The 15,278-nt window shown below is 39.2% G+C and overlaps 1 protein-coding gene across 4 annotated transcripts in view; it reads left to right on the top strand.

Annotated features, from left to right (window-relative positions):
- Positions 1 to 15,278, top strand: part of LOC137982702 (uncharacterized) — a 48,184-nt gene that overhangs the window by 22,447 nt on the left and 10,459 nt on the right. For all 4 annotated transcript variants that reach the window (XM_068829841.1, XM_068829842.1, XM_068829840.1 and 1 more), the window contains exons 9-10: positions 2,618 to 2,685; positions 6,122 to 6,206. In XM_068829841.1, the coding sequence (XP_068685942.1) occupies positions 2,618 to 2,685; positions 6,122 to 6,206 (153 nt within the window). The remainder of the gene's footprint in view (positions 1 to 2,617; positions 2,686 to 6,121; positions 6,207 to 15,278) is intronic.

Raw genomic sequence — 15,278 nt, 5'->3', positions numbered from 1 at the left:
TGGCAACATGCTAAATGGTACAGATTTGTTGTGAACCCAATAAAAGGCTATGCATGCCTAGTTGATTGCAAAATTGAAACTGAGAAATTTCTTGGCAACACTTTTCCAAGGGTAAAGGGTAAAAGGGTAAAACAGTAAAGAGTAATATTTTGAACCAACCTTTTTGCTGAAGTGCTTGGTGCAGCCATTAATTCCTATTACACCCTGTTGAAATTGGGAGAACTCGATTGCATGGTCGAAGAAATTGTTGTGTTCATGATTAATCTTTTTGTGGAAGCAATATTAAGTATGCCCTATGTAGGCGAGCACAGCAGACTGTTACGAAAAATAGCATTGCATGACTACCGTTACTTTCTTGGAGCTTCTCCAGAGTTTGTAGTTTGTTTATTTTTAGATTCGTTCGTAAGCGTTTCTAAATTGGTGTGTTTTGTAATCTTTCTATAATTACCGGTAGATTGTTTACTGTTTTAGAAAGATCCAGAATCTCATTGTGAAAGTATATAAGTAAGCGAGTCTGAGCGATGTTTTTTAACTAGTGTTCACAAGCGAAGAGAGTTGGCGTTAGCCGTGTTTAGTCTAGTGTGACAGAAGCAGTGTTTATTCAAGTTGGCGGAGGCCGTGTAAGTTTATCAAGTATGTGCTGTGTTGTATAACAAGGAAAGGTTTGCCTGGAGAATATTAGGCTTTAATCACCAAATCTCTTTCTAGCACAAACATGGTGGCGTAACTGCAACCAGGAGGATTGCAGGCTCTTATAACAATGAAGTCAACTCACACTACATATACAATGCACTAAATTATAACTTAACGCAGTACGTCACACAACTCTCGCAGCGTTCAAAACAAGTGTTCAGTTCTAGCTTTTGTCCGCAAGCTATATCATTTGCACCACATGCTGTTTAGAGTTTTACTTCATGGAAACTACGTTCATTTTGGAATAAATCTTGTTGTTGTTCCGACAACCCTGCGTTCAGTTTAGTTTGCAAGCTACCTGTCCTCAAAAAACATCGAACTCGTAACACAGACCAAATCCCACGAATGGCGCAAAAACGGCAAACTGATATTTTCTGTTTCGCTTGTACTTTGTGGATACGTTTGCTACGAAAATCTAGAGCTTAAGACTCGGATCTTTCAGCATTGCGCCTGAACACAAAATCCTAAAATGGTTTGCTATTGAAAGGTCAAGAATGAGTGCAATTAATTAATAAAATCTGCAAATAAATCCGTTTTAGGATTTTGTGTTCCAGTGAAAATCAGAAAGATCGCAAATTTGAAAACGGATTTCCACTCGAACGCACCCCCAAGTTTAATTGAACACACTCTTGGTTTATTCTTGGGCTAAGTGATTAAGTTAGCCTATTAAGTGAAGTAAGCCCCACTTGGGTGAGGTTTTCAGCAGCAAATCATGTTCGAAATGACATTTTTTTCCTGGAATAATATCTGGTGCTCATAATTAGTTTTTCTGTGTAAGGAAAACTTTTCAGAGAGAACAGGGGATGAAGTGAACGCAATGTTTTCTGCCTGGTCCACTGTATCTGTGTTGTAGACTATGTTGTGTTCTTTGCAAACCTTTTTTTGACAAGTGAGATGGACAAAGGTTTTATTCGAGTATCTTAAGTGAATTTAGAATTGACTTGGATTTGTGATTGCCTACACAAATTTCGTGCTAGTGCAAGGCTGCTGCCTAAGAAAATTTTAAAGGGGCCCTCAGAGCTAAACGCTGAGAACTTAGGAGCCCAACATATGAAGTGAAAGGTGTTGCTGTGAAAAATTAAGGCGCCCAGAGCTATTCTTTGGGAGCCCCAGGCTACCGGGCTCCTGTTAGGCAACAGCCTTGTAGTGTGCAATAGAAACTGCCATGCATCACTGATTCATTAATTAATGCTTCTTGAGTTCCGAGTGACCTTATAAATTGCGTATGTATCAGCACTTACACGGCACTCAAACAAAAACCGCTTTGTCTTAATTTACTTCATATCTCGCATTGTTCTTTAGATTACCAAGTCGTAGTAAATGTAAGTAAAATTGTTGTCACTTCCCAGTGGGTATAGTTGAACTACATGTGAGTTTTTTTATAACTTTCAAGGAATTTGAAAGACGAAGACAATATGAGAGCAAAAAGGTAATATCGCCTGTGGTAATTCTTAAGTCACAGGTCGGGTTGTTGAAAATTAAAAAATTAAAATGCTAAATTTTGTAAGATAAATACTTACCCTTTACCCTCTTACCCTCTTACCCTTGGAAAAGTGTTGCCAGAAATTTCTAGAGTTTGCAGAAAGCAGACCAATTCCTAAAGAATCGGTTGATAGATTTTCAGGGATATTGGGCTAAGAGTTTCACAACAAAGTCACCTAATTTGAAACCTGACATGAAATTCAATGTCAGTGCTAATATTTGTGGAATTGAGTGAATTACGAAACAATCGTTCGTTATAGTTTTATTGGACCAGTGTCATCTCTTTTCAAAGGTTAATATCAAACTGTGAAAGAAAAAAATGTGAATTTATGCATTTTCTTGAGTTTTAATGTAACTATATAATAACCGTTATGCCAGTACATTTTGTGTTTGTATTGCCTCTTTAGTCACTTAAGAATGGATATCTAAACCCTTGTTGCAGATAGAGAGTTGATCGGTTCTCATTTGGACAGAGTGCTCTTTGGGGATCAAAATCTTACCTCAAACTTGGTAATATATAGTATATACAAGTCATGTACATAGTTTCTCAAATGAAGAACTGCATACTACCTGCCAATGTACTGTTCTTTTGTTAATTACGTGCACCTCAATTTTTCCCTGGCATTCGTTTTACTCTCCTTTGCAAAAAGGAAAACTCTTCTTTTGCACCAAATAGCAGAGGGCAAATAAACCTAAGCTTCATGGCCTAATATAGTTTATGTGGCCCTCCGTTTGCACTTTAATGGGCTCCCTCAACGCTCAAATTTGTATTTGCTTACCATTTGCCAAAACTTATATTTAATTTTCTCTTTACTGATAATTTCCGTTGTTTTAAGTTTATAATAAATGCAAACACAAGAGTTAGGACAATGTGCAAGCCAGCAAGCCATGCGAGTCATCCAAGCCATTGCTGCGAGCCATGCAAGCCATGCGAGCCAAGGCTGGGAGTCATATGAGCCATGGCTGGGAGTCATGCGATCCAACATGGCGAGCCATGCGAGTCAACATGCGAGTCACACAGTTATTGAAAGCTAACTGTTTTAGAGCAGTTTTCAATTGAGTGTCGTAAAACCAAAACCAAAGTAATTACTTTGGCCAATCAAAAAGGACGGAGACAATCCAGTAAACCAATCAAAACTCAAAGCAATTACACATAGCCGACACAAAGCGGGGGAAAATGTGCACATGCGAGCCACAATTGGTTTTGGTTTCACTTCTGATTGGTTGAAAAAATGGCGCAAGAACTTTGAACCAATCACTGAGTGAAGTAATCATAAACCAAAGTAATTATCTAATTACCTTCGACACTCAATTGAAAACCACTCTAAAATGGGTGCTTTGACTTAATAACTGTTTATCAGCGCTATTTGAAATGGGTGCTTAGACTTAAATGCAAAATTCACATGGCTCGCTGGCTCCCAGATTGTCCAGCCCCCAAACACAAACTCTCCTTTATACTGGATACCCATACCTACAGACTTATCACATTTCCAAATAATTATTATTGGTGGTATTCTGTTAACTTCCTGTATCTGCCTTCATGATGTTTTCTGAATAATTGTCATTGAAAGCCTTTACATTGATGACATTGATTGTTCTTGGTTTTTTATGAATAATTTTTGACAATTAAGAGAAGTTTTTTAATGTACTACTATGACCAAAAAAATCAATTCTTCTTCTTCTTTGGATTTCAAAACTATGTTAGCTAAACACTTAATAACCCAAGTTTTAACCTGGCCGGTTTAGGCCGGTTTGGGTATATCAAAGGGTTATCGGGGACATAGTTTTTCAGTGAGTGATTAACCCACTGACTCCTGGGGGTTAACCTGGTCTGGCCAGTTTAGGCCAGTTTGGGTATCAAGGGGTTAACCCTTTTACTTCTATAAGGGCCACTGAGACTTATAGATTTTACTCTGTCTAACGCCAGACAATTTTGCTTGTCAATGGCAAAGCGCACAGGAGTGAAAGGGTTAAGCAAACACACTTTCAAAATCTGAAGAAAAAAAGAAAGCAATTTTGACCACAAAGGAGTTTTTGTTTTTTTCCTAGATGGTAAGACCACACTGTCTGGTGTTTGTTTTACTCAAGAGACACATCTTACCCTGCTTATTTCATGTAAATGTGCTGTTTACTAAGGAAAGCATTAATGATAATAATAATAATAATAATAATAATAATAATAATTATTATTATTATTATTATTATTATTATTATTATTATTATTAAACATTCTCAACACTACTGCAGAAACTTGTAAAGCATCAGCTTATTCTTGTACCAGTTTTGATTTCAGCTACAGTACTGTGCAAAAAGAATGCAAACGAATTTCGACGAAATTCACTTATTGTTCTCTCGAAATTTCGCCGAAATTTCACCGAAATTTCGGGGAAAGAGGTGTGATTTTTCAGCCGAATTTTCGAAGAAATTTCGCCGAGCCACACGAAAATTCGAGCGCAGGACGAAAATTCGCAAATCTAACAACGAAATTTCGGTTGGAGTTCGTACGTACTGAAACGAAAATTTGCAAATCTAACAACGAAATTTCGTTGGAGTTCGTACGTACTGAAACGAAAATTCCAGAACTTTAATAATTGAAATATTGTTATCCTAAAGCCGTGGCTACAAGAGCGATTTTTTGCTCGCGCCTGTGATGCAATTTTTTCAAATTTTGTCGCGTCGCCAGCGCGCGATGAAAATCACAAGTTTAGTCACCCTTGAAATGGCAATGCGACAGCAGAAAAAGTCGTTAGAAAAAATCAGCAGTTCAAGGGTGGTTACACTTGCGATTGACGCGATAAAATTTGAAAAAATCGCATCACCGTCGTGAGCAAAAAATCGCTGATGTATGTGCGGCTTAAAACGAAATTTCGTAGTGTTGGTTAGCGTTTCGCATTTTAATGAATGAATGGCATCAACAACTGTACTGTTCTCTCAACCTTGAATGGAAACACGACAAATAACATCATCGCCATAGCCATTTTAACATACCAAACGTAACAATTCTTCTTGGTTTCACGTCACGCAAGTACCACGCGAAGAAAAAATAAAATCGCTAACCATTAAACAAATTAAGTCAAGAAATTGAGATGTTGTAGGAAGGTAATAAATCATGAGCGTGTCAAAGTTTTAGGGCTGTGCGATAATCCAAACTCGAGTTATATGGCAATAGACACTTCTCTTAACATAATTATTGGTTATTCAGAACTCGAAAACACATGGGGAATCGACATTTTCGTGACATGTTTCTTAGAAGCAATCCAGATGTCACGCATTGACTGAAATAGAAAGGGATTGTAAAAACGCTTCCTTTACCATGATTAATCTGCCCGCTTAAATAATTTTATCGAACGCTATCTTCTCTAGGTAAGCGACAACCACCCTCCATTGTTTTTAATTTTAGTCTCTTGCGAGAATCGGCTCACATAAGCGACCGGCTCTTGTTGCGACCACTCTCACAAATTCCCGGCTTGGTCACTCATGAGGGCTTCGACTGGCCTTTTTCTAATGGTAACTTAAATGTACTGTAAAAGGCAAATGCTCGCTTGCGAACGTTCTATAAGCACTCTCGAAATTTCGCTTTGTCAGGACGAAATTTCGCCATGTCACGACGAAATTTCGCTACGTTACAACGAAATTTCGCTCGAATATTCGCGCGGCCGTTGCGAATTTTCGTTTTGATTGAAACAATAGGTGTTTCGAAATTTCGACGAAGTTCGAATGAAAATTCGTTTCACCCGAAATTTCGTTATATTTCGTCGAAAAGTGCCGAAAAGCGCGAAATTCGTTTGCATTCTTTTTGCACAGTACTGTATTCTTAATGGTTTTCCTTTAATGAGATTTCATTTGTGTATTCTTGATTCAAAATTCTTGTGCATTCTACACTTGGAATGTCGAAAATTATTAATTTCAGTAAACTGTACAGCTAGTTCTCTTTCTCATTTAATAGACAAATTACGGTGAGAGCTCTGAAAGCCCTTCAGCACATGGGTCTGATCCTACTTCAGTGCATCAAGATGGTGACCATTATTCAGGTGAAAATTGTTTTAATTTTCTCAAAGAGGTTCTTGCTGTTAGCCCTATTAACAATATTTTCGGTACCAGGAGATTAAAAGAGACTTGAGTTTGTCTCTAGTCAATTTGTGCAGGGCCTCTATTGCCTGTCACAGGTGCTTCTACTGTATAATAAATTATTGTAATAAACCATTATGCACTGTCAGTGCATAGGGATCAAGCATTTTTTATTTATAAAGGGTACGATATATATTTGTAATACAATCCAAATACATAAACAATACAGATTTATCAATGGTAGATTATCAGGCACTAACCACACTCAGAACTAGCCTGTCCTATAATAGAAAGTAGGCAGGAAACAAAACTTCTATGCTTGCTTGTGTTAAGGAAATGATTTTTTACAGTTGTCATGTATTGATGAGTTCACTTAATGATTATGATACAAAGGTATATGGTGATTTGCTATCATAGATACTGTGTGAAGTCCTTTAGTTACCTGCTTTCATGTATCCATATTACATTACATGCACCTAAGCTCATCATCAATGTCTGTTACTTAAAGAAAGGCTGTATAATAAATTAATTCTTCCAGACCATCTGATCCTCTTGCTGTGGTCTAGATTTATTTAAATAACAAGTTACTAGTATATACCACACAGTTGAAAAGTGCTCTCCGCACGCATTGATTGGCTAACTCAGAGGTGATTATCCAAGTACTATTCACCTCTGAGTAGCCGGCACGCGAGGTTTGAAATTCTCCACTGTATTTTACAAAAATAAAGTTTTCTTGATTCATTTTTTATTGAACCTGTGTGGTATGTATGTTGCAGTTAATTTTTGTTTTCAGTTAATTTTTATTTTCAACTAATTAGTTTTTTCTAACTAGGTAATTTTATTTTCAACTAGTTACTTTTTTTCTAGTTAAGTGATTTTATTTTAACTTGGTAACATTTTTTTAACTAAGTAATTTTTTTTTTTAATCAGGTAATTTTTTTTTTTTTTAAATGGGTAGAATTTTTCTCTTTGGTGCTATCAAAGGCCAACAAATTTTACCATTACCTCCACAATGCTGGTGCAATGCTCTACCAACCGACCTATGAAGCCACATAGTTGGGAACAGGTCAATTTGTTGGGCTCATTTGTTACCATGAAACGAATGATGAAGAGTGGGACAGGGATGTGGGGACTCAGGGATGTGGCGACGCATTTTTACCATTTGTTTAGCTTTTCATAATATTTCACAAAATCCTTGTCTGTTGATCGTAGCTGCATTGTACCCCGGTTTTAAGTTCCTCAATTGTACAATGTGAAAGAAAGGTGTAGTAAATAGATATCGTACAGTTTATTACTCGTCTTCTTCAAAAACTCATTAATAGTTCATGACCTAACAGCCTATCAAAACCCCCTATAAAACGTCACATGTGTGAGCTTTATATCCTGATAAAACACTCCTCATTAGTATTCTTTATATAAAAAATACTAATAAGGCATAGCTTGTTTTTCTTGTATGCTAATATTCACCTCTCACAATTTGAACCATTGTTATGAGTCCAGAGGGACACGCTCTTTGTGGAATGTTTTTGAAGCCGTTCAAAAAACTCGCAGCACATGTTTTATTGGGTCCAAAAACACTCAGCTATGCATCGTGTTTTTAAACCCCGATAAAACACGGCTGCTCGTTTTTTAAACATTACACAAAAAGGTGACTTTCATTATACTACTATCAAGTTACACAGTGTATAGCTCCAGTGATTACACCAACAATGTTCACAAACTGATGTTAAGTTTATTAACACCGTGAGAACTGAAAAAAGGTTCGCACAAATTTACAAAGTCGTATCATAACATGGTAAGAACTTACAAGTGAAATTACACTATGGACAAATTGTTTGGTTACGTAGAAAAGTTAAAACTACATCTTCTGAACAAATACAAAACCGGAGAAAAAGAAACTTAATAGAAACGTCACACACAATTACAGAAACGTTAACGATAAAGCAGCACGGCTAAAGAATCGTGTAAGCTAAAACTAGTTATGCAGAGGCAAAATAGTTACCTTGGTGCTGCCCTTACAATCACTGAAACAATGTTAAACACTTGAAGAAAAAACTTGTTGAAAACTTGAAGCTGGAAAACGCAAACTTTGGCGTTGACTTGCTTCGCTTATGTCAACAAAAAACAACATAAGTTACTTGCTTGCGAAGAAATGTGATTACTGTCACGTGAAAAAGCTGCATCATATCTACAAATATGGCATAATTCTAGCTCGCGCATCCTGCTAAAGGCTCTTTACGCTCCCTTAGGGGACTTTAGGGAAAATGATGGAAAGACTTGAAACGTAACTTAAATACTGGCTTAATATTCTAAAACACAAAAGCACAAGCGAAAGGCTTATGATAAATCACTTAACGGTCGTTACACTCCCACCAAATTATTAAGGAATTTCTGATTTCCATGATCTGCTAATCTTGAGTAGTTCACAATTAGTGTATTCACTATCAATCAAATCAATAGGAAAATCGTGAACAATTTCCACTTGAACCGTTAAACATCAATGGCATGAATCACAGAATCACACTGCCCTAGTTCATTCCATCCAGGAGGAGAAACATCTTCTGTACAGGTCGTTCGATGATCAAATGTTGGGCAGAGCTTCCTTCCTTGTCAAAATTTCGGACTGCTAGCTTGATCCTGACTGAACGAACAAGGCCTTGTTGGTCAGGCGTTACGGCCACGACCTTGCTAAGGGGCCACTCATTTCTTGGGGCTTCTTCCTGGATTATTACAATATCTCCAATCTTCAGATTCTTTTTCAGCACTAACCATTTCTGTCTCACGTTCATGTCGAGGAGATACTCCTTTTGCCATCTACTCCAAAACTGCTCCGCTAAATACTGAACCCGTCGCCACTGTTTCAGAGCGTAGACATCTTCACGGACAAAGTTTCCAGGAGGTGGGGGCAGTATTTTGGTCTTCATCGTCAAAAGATGGTTCAGAGTTGAGGGTTCCAAACTTTTCAGATCTTTCAGACATTGCTGGGTCAATGGTCAATTATTGATAATAGCCATAGCTTTGTAAAGGAAGGTACGAAGAGTTGACATATCAAGGTGTCCTTTAAAGCGGCTGAGAACGATGTTCAAGATGCTTCTGGTTGTTCTGATTTGCCTTTCCCATACTCCTCCCCAGTGACTGGAGTAGGGAACATTCATGACGAAGTCGCAACGATTTTCCAACAAAAGAGATTGAATCCTGCCATTATCTAACTCTTTGAGGGCATTTGCTAGTTCGTTCCTTGCTCCCACAAAATTTGTTTCTTGAAAGGATTCAGCTTGAGGAGGGGACTATTCTTCTTGCATTTTCCACTGCCTCCTTTGCTGCTGAGTCTTGTGATTTCATCTGCGAAAGCTGTGCGTTGTACTTCCTTAAGGATAAATGTTTCAGCTTCTTCTCTTTCAGCCACGGTTGTGGTGACTGTTCTTGACTTATTCTTCTTGAAAACTCTCTTGAGATACGTGATTACTCCAACTGCCTTGACCCAACTAGAATATCTCGAAATACTGTCAAGGATACTGAAAGAATCTTCGGCTGAAGTCATAAGCACAGAAGTTTTGACCTCTGGATCACCAATCTGAATCGCAGGAATTTCTTCTTCTTTGAGTGGAATATTCTTTTCCCAGAGGAATGAGGGTCCACTAAACCAATTGGACTTCATCAGTTCTTCAACTCTTAAGCCTCTTGATGCATGGTCAGCTGGATTGTTGCTGGTATCTATGTACCGCCATTCTTTGGTATCAGAATTGGATCTGATCGTCTGGACTCTGTTCGCCACAAACGTATGAAATCTTTTGGCCTCGTTGTATCCCAGTACCACCTTCTAGTCCATCCAGAAGTACTGTTTTAGATTGGTGTAGTTAAGTTCTTCCTGCAACATCGCATCAACCTTGGCTGAAACAACTGCTGCTGTAAGCTCAAGTCTTGGAACAGTAATTATCTTTGAAGGAGCAAGATGAGATTTGCCCATCACCAATGTTACGTTTATGTTTTCATTTTCGTCCTTTACTCTTAGGTAGGAGCACTGTCCGTAACCGCATGTGCTAGCATCGGCGAAGTTGTGTAAGCCGTAAGTCTTTCTCTAACCCATGTTCTTTTTCTCGAAGCATCTTGATATTTGCAGCTCTTTTCATCGTAAAAGGTCTGTATTTCATTGCTCCCAGCGTGGCCGGACATCTTCTGATAGAGGGTCGTCCCAGTTGAGGCCCTTCTGACAACCCTCTTGCAGGATTCTTTTCGCTCGTAGCGTCAAAGGGGCCAGGAAACCAAGGGCATCGTACACAGATGCCACAGTTGATAACATTCCTCTGCTTGTTAAGGGCTGGTCTTTCAGAATAATGGAGAAACCAAAGCAATCTAACTCCACCGACCACTGTATGCCAAGAACTCTTTCAATCGGAAGCTGTTCGGACGGTATGTTTATCTTGATGTCTGCAGCTCTCTCACTTTCAGGTATAGATTCCATGACGGCACGATCATTTGAGATAAACTTGTGCAGACGAAGACCACCTCTCTTGCATATTTCTCGAGCTCTGTTAACGAGACATACTGCTTCATCAAACGATTCCACACTGGCCAGTCCTTCATCTACATAAAAGTTATGCATGATAAACTGAGCTGCTGAGGGGTATGTTTCTTTGTCGTCATTTGCCATGTGCTTCAGACTGTAGCTCGCACAACCAGGTGACGAGGTTGCTCCAAACAGGTGGACTTTCATTCTGTATTCCTTAGGATGCTGGCTTACGTCACCGTTTGGCCACGAGAAAAAGCAAAGGTAATCTTGATCTTCTTCACGAACAATAAACTTTTGAAATATTTTCTCTACGTCACAGGTAACAGCATACGAATGCTTCCTGAAACTGCACAGGACACCGATCAAACTGTTGGTCAAGTCAGGTCCACTGAGCAAATGTTCATTCAGTGAGGTTCCCTTAAATTTTGCTGAGCAGTCAAACACCACTCTGATCTTCTTCTTTGGATGGTAAACGCTGTGATGTGGTAATTACCACTTTACTCCTTCGTTGACGGCTGGAGCTTCCTCAGCATCCCCTCTGCTCAAAACTTCATTCATAAACTTGATGTAATCTTCTTGGTACTTCGTATCTTTACGAAATCTTCGTTTTAGGAACTCAAGTCGGGTGACTGCAGTAGTGCGGTTAATGGGCAAAAGCGGCTGCGGCATCTCGTAGTGCCCATCTTCAGTTTTCTTAATATTTTCTTCCATGATCTTAAGGAACTGCAGATCTTCTTGGGACGTCATCTTAGAATCCTTGTGCTCCTTAAAGTTAGACTCGAGGACTCTTACAATGTCCTTCATTGTTACAACAGGTACTTCCTTTACAGCAACTCTGTGGCAAAGGGATCTCTCACTCTTCACATGGTGCCTACAATGCTCCAACCGAGATCTGTCTTTATCCCATATGGTTCGCTTGATTTGCCAGTGATAACTTCCCTTGGGGTCAGTGCTTGAGAACAATCATATCCAATCAGCAATCCAACGTTACAGTCCAAGAGATCTTGCATTTCGTTTTCTATTGGGCGTAGATGATCCCATTTCTTGGCAACTGATTTAGTGGGTATGTGGCTTTCATCGGTGGGAATCATTGTCCTTGTGTAAGCAATGGGAATAGGAATCTTGCGATTGTTATTGTACCCTTGGACTTGCAGACCCTTTACTCTTTGGCTGCTGCCAAGTTCTTCTTGACTTGTGATGGTGCTCAGTCAAAGTTTCGTCGGCTCTGCCTCGGCACTAAGTTCACTAAGACTTCATCCAGGACAAATGTGGCGTCGCTTTAGTGGTCTAACTTGGCGTATACATGTACCAACACTTCTTTGTCAGGTCTGGAACTCGTTGATAGCCAGACAGGAACTATCATTGATGTACTGGTATGTGAGACCCCTTGTAAAGCGCAGGACGTTGACTCAGGGACGCATGCGGAGTCTCCTACTTTTCTTTCTTCCATCTTCGCATGAATACTTCTATCTTCGTGAAGACAGGTAGGATGTTTCTTGTTACAAGTAGAGCAAGTCAACCTCCTTCGACAATCTTTAGATGCATGACCCTTCTTTAAGCATTGAAACACAATCTGTTTTCTTTGACGAACGTCATCCTAGTTGCCAGTGTCTCGAACTTGAACTTTGAACAGCCATCCAACTGATGATCAGTCTTCTTACAAAAGGTACATTTGAGCTGCTGTTTTTCTATTCCACTCGATTCCTTAGCATCTTCTTCATTTGTCTTAATAGAGAAAGTAGTCCTGTTCTCTTTAGCATCTTTGGTTCTCTGTCCCTTACGTACATTTTCGAGCATTTCTGCTTCTTTCACAGCGTTGCAGGAGGAGATTGGATTACATGCTAACTCAGCTTCTGTAATGATGAAGGTAACGAACATCTTGAAGCCTGGATAAGTGTTATCTTCTCTCAGATGCTTATTGGCTATTCGATTCCATCGAGAAATGAGCCGGTCTGGTAGCTTGAGGAGCAACTTCTGATTCTCTACGTAGTCATTTAAAACATCAAGGCCCTGGACCACATGCATGGCGGTTTCCATGCTTGACAAGAAGTCAGCGAATTTCCTGAGGCTCTGGTGGTCTCTGGTACCGATCTTCGGCCATCTCTATAGTTTGTCTCTGTAAGCCTTAGATATTATAAAAGGGTGGCCAAATCTCTCATCCAAGATATCCCATGCGCATTTGTAGGCTTCTTGGGGAGTTCAACAGACAGAGTCCACTGATAGCCTCTCCTGCAGATCGGCTCACGTATCGTTTTAGGTAGTACATCTTGTCACTTGAAGGTAAGTTCCCTCTGTCTCTATAAGGGCGCAGAAAGAGGACTTCCAATCTGGATACTTTATAGGTTCACCGCTGAAGACGTTCGGCTCTGGTACGGGCTCTGGTAAGATGACTTACACTGACGGAATCAGTTATTGCAGCGATGATCGCCGCTTTGGTATCTGCCTTTGGAGTAAATTCTTGGGAATAACAAGATTGTTGATTAATTTCTGTACCATCGGCTGGAGGAAGATTTACGCCTTTAGACTGTAGTGGAATGGGCTGAGGTTCTGTTCTTGAGGCATTTGCACTGACTTCAGTTTAATGTTTCACTGGTGGTGATTGATGGAAGGGGGTTGATGTCGTCTTAGGTTCTGACTGGGTTGGAGGGATTTGTAAGAGATCATCTTCAGCTGGGTCGACATTTTCTTCTGCTTCCTCAGCTTCTTGATATACCATCAGCCTTGCTCTTGCCATCTCCATTTGCTTTCTCACCTCCATCTGTTCCAACTCCGCTTTCCTACATGCGAGTGCTGCTTCCATTCTCACTGTCCCTTCCTTATGTCGTGCTTGCTTTTGAAGAGCGTTAAATTCAGCTTCTGTCGCGGCCAGTTCTACAGCCACATCGGCTTTCTTTAAACTGATGAGGGAGGATGCTCTCAAAAACTTAGTGCTAGCTCTTGATCTTGAAGACATTGTGCTTCGAATTGACCTATTATCGTCATCATCGCGCAATTGCTCTGTTACAAAGTCTGACTGTAGGTAAAGTTTATGGCGAAGGCTTTTCGTCTGTGCATCACAGTTATCAACCTTGCAAATAAATTCTTGATCTGGTGTTTTAACTCGTCTTAGCTTCTCATAAGTACTGTGAATGTCTTCACAAAGACTATCTAGACTCCTAATTTTTTCTTCCCTCTCTCCTAGTGACAATGAGGTCTTGGAAGTGAGTAACGATTCAATTTCTGTTGCAAGTGCTTCCCATTTTGCGTAGGCTCGGCTGAACTTTTTAATAACGCGATCTTCTTCTTTTGCTCCTTCTATTTGACGTTGCTCTTCATAGGCCTGACCTTTTTCAGTGAGGGTTCGGGATCTAACTGTACTTCAATGTTGTTGCTCTGAAGAACCTGAATCTAATGAATCTGTCATCTCGTACTTATCGGCCAATAGCTCTCTGCTTGCTTGCCAACTAATTTCATTTTCATAATCAACATGTGTAGGATTGCACTTAAATAATGAAAGTTGTTCTTGAGCATTTAAATTCTCTACGGGAATGTCCTTATTGGAAATTTTACTTTGATAGTTAAATATGATACAGTAAAATAAGTACTTCTTCTTTAAGTATTAAATGATACTACGATCTGTAAATCAATACACCCACCGGAATATGTTGAACGCTAGAATCGTCCAAAGTTGTTATCTTAAACTGGGATAAAATTGCTATGCCAGGACTCACAAATAAACTTAATTATACTGTGACAAAATATATCTTCCTGGCAAAACAGACCTTACAACTGCAACAGTTCTCAAATGATTACTACGCTTCAGTTCGAGTAAATGTAAGTCTCTCCTTGACTTCAACACTTCTTAAACTTCTTTAAATAAAGTGCTTGTATTTACTGCGTTTATCCGCTGACGAACGTGGGCTCTTCCTTGTGTCTGTTTATCTTTGTCTGTCATGGCTAATTGCATTCAGTCTTGAAGAATCTTGGCTTGCATGGATCCTTTAGCTTGCTTGAAGTTGCATTCAAGTTCTCACTATAGCTCCAGTGATTACATCAACAATGTTCACAAACTGATGTTAAGTTTATTAACACCATGAGAACTGAAAAAAGGTTCGCACAAAATTACAAAGTCGTATCATAACAAGGTAAGAACTTACAAGTGAAATTACACTGTGGACAAATTGTTTGGTTACGTAGAAAAGTTAAAACTACATCTTCTGAACAAATACAAAAACAGAGAAAAAGAAACTTAATAGAAACGTTACACATGATTACAGAAAAGTTAACGATAAAGCGGCACGGCAAAAGAATTGTGTAAGCTAAAACTAGTTAATATGCAGAGGCAAAATAGTTACCTTGGTGCTGCCCTTGCAATCACTGAAACAATGTTAAACACTTGAAAAAAAAACTTGTTGAAAACTTGAAGCTGGAAAACTTAAACTCATCAGCATGGGGTAGCCAACATACCAGGCGGTTGTTTTAGGCACCCCTTTAAGCTTCACATGCAAGATGTTGTAATTCAATGGACACTTCTTTAATTTTACTT

This window comes from Montipora foliosa, chromosome 13 (genome assembly GCF_036669935.1).
Source record: "Montipora foliosa isolate CH-2021 chromosome 13, ASM3666993v2, whole genome shotgun sequence".
NCBI classification, from domain to species: Eukaryota; Metazoa; Cnidaria; class Anthozoa; order Scleractinia; family Acroporidae; genus Montipora; species Montipora foliosa.
This window is presented reverse-complemented; position numbering and strand designations above follow the sequence as displayed.